The sequence below is a fragment of the Geotrypetes seraphini genome, chromosome 3 (assembly GCF_902459505.1).
Source record: "Geotrypetes seraphini chromosome 3, aGeoSer1.1, whole genome shotgun sequence".
Classification (NCBI taxonomy): domain Eukaryota; kingdom Metazoa; phylum Chordata; class Amphibia; order Gymnophiona; family Dermophiidae; genus Geotrypetes; species Geotrypetes seraphini.
This window is the reverse complement of record NC_047086.1, coordinates 208699550-208712435: the sequence shown is the minus strand read 5'-3', so window position 1 is coordinate 208712435 and position 12886 is coordinate 208699550. Positions and strand designations below refer to the sequence as shown.

Sequence of the window (12886 nt, the reverse complement as noted above, 5' to 3'; positions counted from 1 at the left end):
ATTGAAATCGCGAATAACAAACAATGGTGGGAGATCTGACCTGTTCCTGAAGGAGAGGCAAAATCGGTGAAGAAAGTAGCGATTTTCAGGCAAGCAACGTTTTTCTCTGTGCACGCTGGGAAGCAGCATTTTTGAGGGTGAAAGCAAGGAAGCAGCGATTTTCTGAGTGAAAGCTGGTAAGCGCCAAACTTTATCGGTACAGTACTGGTACTTTACTCATGAAGTAATTTTGAGGGGAAGAGTCAGCATGCAAATAAGCGAAACCGCGAGTGCTGAAACCGTGAATACAGAGGTAGAAGTCTCACCTCGACTCCACCGCGCTACAAATATCGTTCCCCCCCCCCCCATGACTCAAACAAGATAATTAAGACTACAACTGGGAACCTAACTCACTTCAAAACTGCATGACAACATTGCCAAATACTAGACACTATTCGCCCTTATGGCTCAAACTTAGACCTATGTCGGCAATGCCTCCTACTGGCTGTGAAAGACACCTTTGTAGACTCCATCCTTCCTCTTATCAATACCTCTCTAGATACGGGCATATTGCTCTTAAACTGGATGTCAGCAGTTATCAGACTGATCTTGAAAAAACCCCACACTCGACCTTAATGTGCCTGGCAACTTTAGGCCTGTCTCCAACCTACCTTCATCTCCAAGATCCTGGAAAAAAGTGTTAAACCAATTACACTCTTTCATCGACAAACAAGGAGCCCTATCCACCTTCTAATTGGGATTCTGGAAATTCCACAGTACTGAAACCATCCTTCTTGACATAATCAATGACTGCTGGAAACTCATGGGTAAGGGTAATGATGTTCTTCTGGTGCTATTGGATCTCAGCATGGCATTTGACACTATCGACCATCCTCTCCTCACTGCTCAGCTCTCTGAAATTGGTATCCGAGACACTGCGTTATGATGGTTCGCCTCCTTCCTGAAAAATAGATCCCAAAGCATACTGCTCAACGATGTGCTATCGAAACCGAAACTGGTCAAATATGGTGTTCTGCAGGGGGCTCTACTATCCCCCCTATTATTCAATCTCTACATTAGACATTGCCCACAAATACAGATTCATTCCTTCGCGGATGACATCCAACTATACCTACTGCTAGGAGAAACCTGTGACACCCAGATCACAAAACTCCTAAACTGCCTCTCGGAAATTAAAAATTGGATGTCTGTCAACAAATTACAACTAAACGCCTCCAAAATAAAACTCCTTTGTATGCACAAAGAACACTGCAACTACACCCGTCCCTCCCTATGCTAGGACTCGAATACCAAATTTGGTTTACCTGTCGCTTTCCAACCATATTTCTCAGATGGTATCTTCCTCCTTTTACTGCCTGTGACAACTCTGAAAAATAAGGAACAATTTTTCTGAATTTGACTTCACCTAGCTACTCTATACCTTAGCCCTTTCCTGCATGGACTACTGCAACATGAGCTATTCAACGGTTTCCTGGCGAAGAACATACGACATCTCTGATATGTACAAAATGCGGCAATCAGACTTCTACAAAACTTCTGTGCACATGACCCCATCTCCCATGCTCTAACATCGGCACAATGGCTGCCCTTAGCCAAACAATGTGTTTTCAAGGGCCTGATGCTAGCGTTCAAATCCTTACATGACATGGCGTTGGACTCTATAATGACCAAGCTTTCTCAGTATGTGCCTAACAGGTCTCTCCGCTCCCAGGATGAAATGCTTCTCAAAATGCCTCCTGGTCGTGCCCTTCAACTGCAAACCGCCGAACAACATTTCTACTCCCACTCCATACTGACCCACTGGAATCAACTGCCCCCACAGATTATATCCCTTAAAGGATTCTTCAACTTTAGGAAAGCAATAAAAACATCTCTCTTCACCTAACTCCCCTGCCCACGACCAATATATTACAAAGAAATGTATGTTGATACAATATCCTCAGTATGTGTTGCATTAGGATAAAAACTTGTATTGAAAAACCTTACACTGTAACTATGGCAAATTGCAACCTGTAAACTGTATATTATGTATGTTAGCCTGTGACCCGTTTTGAGCTCTTTGGGGAGGGTGGGATAGAAAACAAAATAAATAAATATATTTGAATAACCTTTGCGGTTTAAGGACGTGCGCTCAAGAGTCATGCCATAAGACCAAAATGCTCTGGATTCTCCATGGGAACTGGTCCCTTACTGAGAAGCCCCATAGAAAACTAGTAGCTTCATGCATTTGTGTTGTTAGAGACAAACTAGGTTTGCATAGCAAGACCAAAAAGTACAGTCTGGAGCTACCATTCTGGCCGCCTTTCCTTCAAGGTACTTCCAAGCCCTCAATGCTAGAAGTATGGCTCGTAGTTCCAGATGATTTATGGATCACTTTCTCTGCAAAAGTCCATTAGCCCTGTACAGGATGACTGCCACAATGGGTCCGCAAGCTGAACAGGCTGGCATCAGTTGCTAGGATCACCCATGAGGATATTCAAAGCCATTAGCTCAAGCTGTTCCTCACTTCCCCTGTCCAGGAGAGCTGCAGCTGGAGAAAATGTCACCAGCAGCTGGAGAAAATGTCACCAGCACCTGGAGGTAATGCCAGGCTGTGGGACAGCATCGCTAAGAGCTCTGAAATTTGCTTCCTGTTTGTGCGGCTCAGGAAGAAAGACACAAACTTTCGCCATGTTGAAGCAGACTGCCAAATACACCAAACACTGAGTCGGCTCTAGATGATTCTTGTTGAAGTTGACTATCCAGCCCAGATTCTATAGAAGATCCATAAACCTGTTGCACTGTTTGCTTGCCCTCCGACCCTGATGGAGTTCTGATCAGCCAATCGTCCAGGTTATGTGCAACCACCACATCACTTTGGTGAAGGTGAGTGAGGCCGTTGCCAACTCGAAAGGTAGAGCCGCAAACTGGAAATGCCTTTGGAAGGACATGGAATATCAAATATTTCCCGTATTCTGTAAAAATGGGAATAAGAAGGTACACCTCCATCAGATCTAGGCAAGCTAGGAATTCCCCCGGAGTCACCATTGCAATCTGTTTTCTAGTACCAAAGAAGGGTGGATTCTTTTGGCCTGTTTTTGATTTCAAATGGATCAATGTTTCACTGCAGGCGCCATGTTTTTGAATGGAAACTTTACATCTGTGATTGTGCAGTCAGGAGGAAAGTAGTCTCATCTGGATCTTCAAAAGGAGAGAAATTCTTGAAGCCTGATATACCGTTACCAAATTTGTTAACTTTCTTAATTTATGTTGGCATTTAACTTCTTTATCTTGTCCCAGAATACATGAAGTTCGATCACGTGACGCCATACTTCAAACAGCTACACTGGCTGCCGATGGAAGCTCGTGTAAAGTTTAAGTTAGCCTGCCTCTGTTTTAAAGTTTTCTAGGGTCTAACCCCTAAATACATCACTGACCTATTCTCCTTCTCAGCCAACAAACACAAGAGAAGCTCCCACTCGCACTTCGTTTCTCCCCCGGTTAGAGGATGCAAACTAAAAAAACACCATGAGCATCTTCTCTCACATCAGGCTGCTCTATGGGGTAAAGACCTAGAACAACTCCTATTGCCCACCACTTATGAGGTATTCAGGAAACGCCTCAAAACTCACCTATTCCTGAAATACCTAGACAGCTGACCCACTTCCCTCCTTCCCCTCTCTTGCCCTTTCTCCCCATTGTTCCCACATCCCTTAAGTTAACTTAACTTGTACGTCAACTCAACTTGTACTCCACTAATCTTCTGTAAACCGCATAGAACTTAACGGTATTGCGGTATATAAACTGTTATTATTATTATTATTATTATGAAATTTCTATCCATAAAAATATCACACTACATTTTATTTCCTACAGAACTTTTATCCTCTTAACTCTAGGAATCCTTTATACATGTCGTCATATCATCACCCTTTCACCAATCTGATCCACCTTATCACTTCTATATAATTAGTACCCTGGCTGCCTTTTATCAGGTCTTTGATATGCTCCTTATGTCCAATTACTACCACTGCTTATCATTTCTATAATGCTGCCAGACAAAGCATGTAGGAGACAATACCTGCTTGACAGAGCTTACAATCTAATTAAAACAGAAACAGGACAAATAGGAGTCAGGGAATTTCTCATAGAGGGATTGATAAAACAGACATGGGTACTTTACAAGTGAGTTGGAGTTAAAAGCAGCCTCAAAAAAGTGGGCTTTTTAGTCTAGTCTAGAGGTAGTGCTTGATATATTGACTCAGACAGTCTGTTCCAGGAATACAGTGCAGCAAGATAAAAGGGACAGAGTCTGGAATTGGCAGTAGAGAAGAGTACAGATAAGAGAGAATTACCCGGTGAATGTGCCTTGCATTCTAACTCAAATTTTATTTTTTTAGACTTCTAGCATTTGCATATTACTTAGACCTCATGACTTAAGAGAACAGCAAGCTTCTCCATACCAACCTACAGATCCTTACCTCTACAACATGGATGCTGGAAGGTAAGTTTCTCATCTTCCATTTTTCTTGCACCTCAGAGATCCTATGGCTTTATGTGACATAAATTTGCACTATGGTATCATGCACAGGGTCATAAATAATTTGGCAATCAAGTTCCTCCGCTCTAAAATTATTTGTTGTCTCTAATTTTAGTCTAAAGAAGAACTTAATACGAGTACACCTTCGTGCAATCACAGTCTATCAAGACCTCAGAGAAGTTAAATCCATATCATCACAACCCTTTATGCCCTGAATCATGAGGATCCTCCCATATGTATTCCTCCAGTGACACTGGACCTCAATTTGATACTCTAACAACTCAAAGACAGTTCCCTTCAAGCCAATGGAATACTCAATGCTACATTTTACTTCCTGAAAAACCTTGTTCATCACTACCACCACCTCTGTTAGTAGACACTGCATATTACCATCCAAACAATTTCATACTAATCATGTGGTCCTGCAAGCTCATTATTAAGCTCCTGCCAAAAGATGCTAATAAATACACACAGTAGGATTACAGGTATGCTCCACAGCATTAGTTCCACAGAACTCAACCACACTGTAAGGTATCTCAGTTATTTCTTGACTTTGATCTCAACAGATGGGATTGCCATAACCAAGGGTACCCTTGCAACTTGGGGATGAGACTGTATTGCTTTTTGCTATAAACTCCAAGTTCTTACATGCTGATTGCAAGAAGAAAACATAAAAACAAAAACAGGAAGAAAATAGTTAAGAGTCATGACTGCTCTTAGGAAGCCAACAAGAACTGCTTTTACAGATCCCACTCTGAAAAAAAAAATCTAATTTTAGATCAATCCTACCTTTTCTGTACTTTTTTTAAGCTCTTTTATGAAGTTGACTAGGTCATCAGGATTTCGTATGACCTTGAAATGAAGTTTATTTCGCAAACCTGAAAAATGAATTAAGATTCTACATTTGATCTGAAGATCTATTATTATTGCTCTTTCCTATAATATTGTAGTACTATACAGATATATTAAGACAGTTTCTCATTGCAAGCAACTGAATGGGCTCAGCTTCTTGATCTCACAGAACAAGTTATAAGTCAAAGATGTTTTGAGTATGCAGACAAGATAATGTGAAGACATCATTAGGGAGAGAAAGATCTGAACAAATATCTAAGCTAGGCACATGCTCTAAACAGCTATAATCACATTTCAGAAAACAAAACCAAAGGAGACATGACAGAAAACATATTTTCCTTATCAAATTTAATACATCAAGATCACACACATTGTGTATTAAGCAAATAGCTCTTTGGGCAGTAATATGACCATTTTAGTGATCTGGATTTTATAATTTTCCTTATTAGATTTAGATGGTTATTAATGTATTTATTATTTTTGGCAGTATTCAATATTTTTTCCATTGTAACTCACTACGATGTTTTACAAAGAGTGGAATATTAAGTCAATAAAAAGATTAGGTTTTTACATTGATCATATATTTTCCAGTAGATAGGAATGGTATGCTGAACTGTAGGGTTATCCATGCGTGCTCATGAGCATTCTGCAGAAGATATCAATCACAGCTTTTCAGTTCCTCCTCCTTCTCCCCTGTCTTTGCTGCATCCTTCAGTTTGTACCAAAGTTGGTGATAGCCCTATAGAATAAGGCAGGAGGAGGGACTCCCCGAAACCAACCCCCTCTTCTACTAAACTGCACTAGCAGTTTTAGCACGGGGAGCCACGCTGAATGGCCCATACTGCTCCCGATGCTCATAAGAACTCTATGAGCATCAGGAGCAGCATGGGCCATTCAGTGCGGCGCCCCACGCTAAAACCGCTAGCACGGTTTAGTAGAAGAGGGGGCAAGTGTCTGATCTACTCAGATAGATGTAAATCAATCACTGAACAAACCATAATGCAAATAAAACATTTGCAAGCCTCTGAGAGGAAACATGAATGCAAGAAATATAGAAATTAAACAAGACCATAACTGCCTAAACATTTATGGAATTCACACATTCCTCCCTTTTAAGAAAATACAGAGACTCTTCATAATCCCAGAGTCTGACTGAAAAGAAAATCTTAACTGTGAAACTGACCATTAAGCTTAAGTCAGAAAGCAGGCATATCAGATTAATTGGTGGGTGAGGGGTTCAGCATACCAGTCCTATCTACTGGGAAAGATATTACCAAGGTAAGAATCTAATCTCTTTTTCCAGTGCAATAGGAAAGGTATGTTGTCCCAAACTCTCAGGTAGGATAGAGGAGCCTGCATATCGTACAGGGAAGCTCTTCAGAGGAGTGTTAGGAGGACTGGTGTCATTGTAGCATATCCCCCTTCCACTGTATTGAACTTTATTGTTTCTCTATCCTTTCACAAAAATTGTACTTCTCCCCCATCCCCCTTGTTTCAATATATCATTTAAGTCTGTTGTCCAATTATGTTCCCCCATGATTTTATCTGCTCATGACTTTGTACACCGCTTAGACAACTTTTTAAGCGGTATATCAAATTTTAAATAAAACTTAGAATCTGAACCTTGATTCCTCTGTATTCCAGAAAATCTCTGTATGGAATCTTGAAAGACTATCTGGGTAGAGGCTCTTGTGGAATACTGATGAAAGGATCCCTGACTCTGGCCTCTAGGCACTCAGGGACTGTTGTCCAGTAAAGATTTGGGCCGGCAATATTGTACATTAGCCATAAGATCATTTAGGCCCTTGCCAAACAGCATCTGACCCTTAAAAGGGAGCAATGATCAAAAAGGCTGAGAGACTTTCCCCATGATTCTGATGATGTCATAGAGGGCATCCACTATGCAGTTTATTCTTGCCAGCACAAGCTGAGGCAGAGGCTTAGAGTCAGTCAGGCTCTAGATTCTTAGCCTAGAATGAGAGGTACATGCCACTAAGGAAGCAGCGGCTGTAGCCTTACCCCTAAGGACAAAGCCGAAACTGTCTCCAGGGGACCATATTCATTCACTCTTTGGTCCTGCAGATCTTTTAAAACCACTTCACCCTCACTGGGTAGGGAAGTGCGTTGGTCACCTGGGCTACTAGGGGGTCCACCTTTGGCATAGCAAACATTTGCTGAATTCCTGATCCATGGGATATAGTTTAGCCATGGTTTTAGCTACTCCCAGGGCTCTGTAATTAGGACCTTCATGTCCGGGTCCACGAGAAAGAAGTGGGCTGAGCCTGGACCCCACTTAGAAGAGAACACTGGGAAGACGGGGTTTGTGAATGGTTTATTTTCAGTTCTCGGAAGGACTCGGTAATAATCTCCATTAGGTTCGAGGACTTAAAAAGTTGGCAGATAGAGGGATCTTCTCCCTAATCTATAGCCAATAAATCTTGGTTTTCTGAATGGAGGACCCATCAGGGAAGCCTCACTTTGGGACAGCAAAAGGATCAGATCAGACACTTCATCCTCTGAGTCTCTGTCTGAAGGATCATCATAGCCGAGAATAGCCTCCGTTTTCAGGAAGGAAGTGCTCAGAGTCCAACGAGGTCTGCTTGTTGGTCCGCTCACTTGCATACTTGATCGGCAGATTTCTGTCTTGTGCATAAGCCTGCCAGAGTAGATTAATAAACTCTGAGGTAAAGGCCTGAGAGGGCAAGTCTCCTTATCTCTTAGGGTGGAACAGGCATCTAGTCTTGGGTTGCAAAGCTTCTAAGCCCTGTTGGTGCGCAGAGCTGCTGTTCCAGGGCTCTAAGTGGTGTTTCATTGACAGGACCATCTGCCTTTCTCCAGCCCTAGTGGCCTGCAGATGAGCTAAGCATGAAGCTCCTGCTCCTTTTCTCCATGCCATGTGGCACATGGCACTCTTCAGCTGCCCATCCAGGGCAAATAAGGCATGATATAGGAGTATTAGGTCTGAGAACTCCATCCCTACCAATTTTGAGGCAAAATGAGGTGTTTTAAGGGAGTTTGAGATCTTAGAAAGGAAAGATCAGGAAATCCAAATTCGCTGCCACAGCAGCTTTTTAGTACCAAAAAAGGCTTTAAAACGCTTCAGGGATTACCAAAAACAACTAAAAATAGGATTTTAGAGAGGGGAGGTGAGGGGAGGGGGAACAAAGCTCTAGCTGCAGAAACACTCAAAACAGATGTTCAATCTCCTTATTTTCCCCAGAGGCTATCACAACCTGTACTCACAAATCATATGCAAGGGAAAAGGTGCTGCAGCCTGTTTCAGCTCCTTGAAAGAGTAGCTGGTTCTGGAGGGATTTTCTACCTCAATCCACCGGTCAGCTAACATACCAAGATCTTTGAGCTGCCAGTAAGACCTCAGTCAGACAGTCTCTACTCCCCCTAGGCCGCAATGAACACTGAAAAGAGAAGGGTGGGGTCAAAACTGCAGCCTGCACTTTTGAGTGCCCCGAACAACGCTATTGATGCGCTCAAGCTCCTGACCAAGTCAAGGAAGTGAGCAAATGCTGAGGACCCGAAAACCTGAGCTCAACATATATTCAGCAGGCTGATTGTACAGGTTCGCAAAGGATGCACCTGTCAGTTACAGACAGAGTCTGCTCCTTTCCAAGCAGCACTCCTATTCCTGGAACTGCATAAAAACCGCAAACAAAAAAGAATCCAGAAATAAACCACTGCTAAAAATAAATAAATAAATGGAGCAAATCATAGTACCACCTTCATGCTCGCCTGAACAAGGAAGAACTGAAGGGAGCAGCAGAGAGAGAGGAGGAAAAGGAGCTTCTGAAAAGCTATGATTGACATCTTCTGCAGAATGCTTGGGAGAACGCATGGATAACCCTACAGTCCAGCATACCATTCCTATTGCACTGGAAAGAAAGATAAGGTTCTTACTTCAGCAATCTTCTTTCTTGTAGACATGTCTAGTGGTACTGAACACTTGGGTCTTGTATCTAAACTAGCAAGCTGCTTGCAGAAAATTTTTAATCATGATTTCACTGCACCTTCTTCCCAGGAAGCTGCTCCTACCCCCTCAATTTGTACAAAAGAAATCAAAGTAGCACTATAATAAAAGAATATAACAGGAAGAAGGAAAACGGGGAAAAATCCCCAACACTACTTTTTGTTCTGCTCTAACAAATATAGGAAATAATATTATAGCATCCAAATTTGTACAACCAGCACTAATTATACTTAGAGATCGTATCTACTTGCATGACCTGCTTATCAAGCAGAGACTGAAGCCAGACTGTATGGTCATATGGATTTACCTATGCATCATCTTTCTTTTTAAATCCTCTCAGCTCCTCAAAGACAGAAAATTCTTCAAATCCAGACTGAACTTAAGGCATAAGGCAGGCAAAGCCCATATAAAGGGTGGGGTTTCAGGACCACTAGACACATCTAAAAGAAAGATTACCGAGGCAAGAACCTAATCTTTCTACTGCAATGTATCTAAAAGAAAGATTACCGAGGTAAGAACCTAATCTTTCTACTGAAATGTGTCTAGTGGTCCTGAACGCTAGGGACATATTCGCTTGAAATCCAGCAAATACAACATTTTATCCTTTTTCTTTATTTATTTAAATTTAAACAATATTATCAAGAACACCTTTTTGTACAGATTATTGAAAAAGATATAATGAATAAAAAAACTACAAAATAAATTTTTGTTACTTAATAAATATTATAGTCCGAAATTTTTGGATCCAAAAATCTAATAAGTGAAAAACAAAATAAGGCAATCATGGGTTTCCCCCAATATCAAAATAAGCAAATTATCTATGGTTACAGGAGCATTAATAACACATTAACTTGTTATCTCCCATTCAAGCCTTTTCATAGAGAGAAACCCAGTTAACCGTGACGGTTCAAAGAATATATATGTATGAGATCTGTATTTAACAATGCATTTACATGGATACCGTAGCAAAAATACACCACCCATCGCTGTTACTCCTGATTTAAGAAGTAAAAACTGTCGTCGATGTTTCTGGGTTTCCTTTGCCACGTCTAGGAACATCTGAACTTTTTGTCCTAGGAATTCCTTATGCCTGTGTTTAAAGTAAAATTTTAGAATCCAATTTTTGTCGGGTGCCAATGCCATCATGACTAGTAAAGTAGCTGGTTTAACTAAATCTTTAAGAAATGTTTCCAAAATTGTTGTTATATCTATCTGTGGATCCGGATCTTATACTAAAAAATGTTGCTCTTCCTTTTTTTTTTTTTTTTTTTTTTTTGTTGGAAGATAATATATCTGTGCAAAAGGGAGAAATATATCCTCTGGAACATTCAAAATTTCAAGGAAATATTTTTTTAACATCCCTTTACATTACATTAGTGATTTCTATTCCAACAATACCTTGCGGTTCAAGGCGGATTACAAAAGAAGTTATCTGGCCATTTCCAGAGGAATTGAAGAGAAGAGCAAGTTGTTTCAGAGAATTGGGAAGAGTCTTGCGGTGTTAGTTTGTCTTCAAGGATTTCTTGAATAGCATGGTTTTTATTTCTTTTCTGAATGATTTGTAGTCTGGAGTTGTTATCAGTAAATTGGAGTTTTGTGGTCCAGTTTTACTGCTTGTGTGGCTAGAAGGCCATCATACAGTTTTTTTTCGTTTGACGTCTCTGACTGGGGGATGCGTGAACGGTTTGTGGGTTCTCTTATGTCTGGTTGAGGTAATTTGGATTAGGTGGTTGTTTAGGTAGGCTGGGCTATCTCCATTTATGGTTTTAAATAGTAGGCAGTAGAATTTGAATTGTACTCTTGCTTGTATTGGGAGCCATCGATGGAACTTTGGGGAAATTTAATATCTTAAGACTAGTGTTTAAGCCCGTTAGATTAACGGGTGCTAGATGACCGCCTCTCCTGCTTTTGAACCTGGGCAGGGGCAGAGGCAGAGCCGGGGTGGGAGGGAGTGATGGTGGGAGAGCAATTTCAAAGCCTCGGCAGCGGCGGCTCCTTGACCAATCCGCGCTTACAACGTCCCCACACTCGCGGTCTGGCTGGCTCCCCCACCAAAGCCCTTCGCAGCGGCAGCCCCTCCCGCATCCGTCCCCACGTCCCAAGCCTCTCCGAAGGCCGGCTCCCACAAAAATGGTACCCCTCTGTCCAAAGCCGCCGCGGCAGCCTCCCTCAAGACACATTTCAAATCTGACATATTGTAATCACAAAACAGAAAATAAAATTATTTTTCTTACCTTTTGTTGTCTGGTCATTATTAATATCATGTAGGGGTCCCAGGCTATGGTTGGCTTTTGATAACTCGCTTGCCAGGGCCCCTTCTTTCTTCTTCCCTCCCTCCATCCCTGCAGCTGAAGACAGGCACCTCTCCCCAGTGGTCTGAGACAGGAGGGAGCAGTTAGGAGAGGGTATGAGGGCAAAGAGGGGCTCAACAGCACACAACCACCTTTCCTTCCCTCCCTCCATCAGGTGCAGTGAATCCACCAATGTTAAAAGGAGCCGCGTCGAAATCGGAGGCCTGCCACTGCCGTAGCACTTTCCCCTCTGCCTTGGTCCCGCCCCTTCTCTGACATATGGGACCGCGGCAGAGGGAATGTGTTACGGTGGCGGCAGGGCTCCAATTTCAAAGCAGCTCCTTTTAACATAAGCGGAGCTGAACTGTATCTGATGGAGGAAGGGAAGGATCGGTGGGGCAAATTTCGGCAACGGCAGGAATTGTTTGGCGGGCCAAGCACCGTGAAACTTTGTTTCTTTAGGCAGCCCCGATTGTTTACTTGGATTCAATGTCAGCATTAGGGTTCGCCAGCCGCCAGCCGTGAGAGCCGGGTGAGGAAGGCCGCCGCAGCCTCGCGGCTAGGTAGGGGGACAACAATGGCGCTTATGCTCAAGCCCCCGCCGCAGCTCCTCTCTCAATCCTGGTGCGGTTCGAGAAAGGAGTCGTGGCGGCGGCTTGAGCATAAGCGTGATTGTTGTCCCCCTACCTAGCCGCGAGGCTGCGGCGGCCTTCCTCACCCGGCTCTCACAGCTGGCGGCCTGCGAACCCTAATGCTGACATTGAATCCAAGTAAACAACCGGGGCTGCCTAAAGAAACATGGTAATCATATTCTGTCCTGAAAGCCCCCGCCGCAGCTCCTCTCTCGATCCTGCTGCAGTTCGAGAGAGGAGCCGTGGCGGCAGCTTGAGCATAGTGCACAGTGAGAGCCAGGGGCGCGCATGCGCAGTCGTGTTTCCACGACGGATCAGGGAACACGACTTTTGAGTGCACTTGCGCGGCCTAGCATTTTATTATATTAGATTTGATTATTAGAAGTAAAGTTATTTTCTAAATTTTCCATCTTCCTTCTTAAGTTGGTATTGTCTTTAATCAAAACCCCTTGCAGCTGTTTTACATTTAAGAGCTCTTTTTCCATATTTTTACCTTTGTTTTTACAGCCATAGTTTCTTGCTTGAAATTGTTAAATTCTTCTTTATGTTCAGAAAATTTATTTTCCAAGTTCTTAATTTGTGGGGACAATGTTTGTCCAAGACTAGCCAC

The 12886-nt window shown here is 42.5% G+C and overlaps 1 protein-coding gene across 2 annotated transcripts in view; it reads right to left on the bottom strand.

The window, feature by feature from the left end:
- OS9 (OS9 endoplasmic reticulum lectin) overlaps positions 1-12886 on the bottom strand; it is a 206029-nt gene that overhangs the window by 55217 nt on the left and 137926 nt on the right. For both annotated transcript variants that reach the window (XM_033937158.1, XM_033937157.1), the window contains exon 10: positions 5309-5397. In XM_033937158.1, the coding sequence (XP_033793049.1) occupies positions 5309-5397 (89 nt within the window). The remainder of the gene's footprint in view (positions 1-5308; positions 5398-12886) is intronic.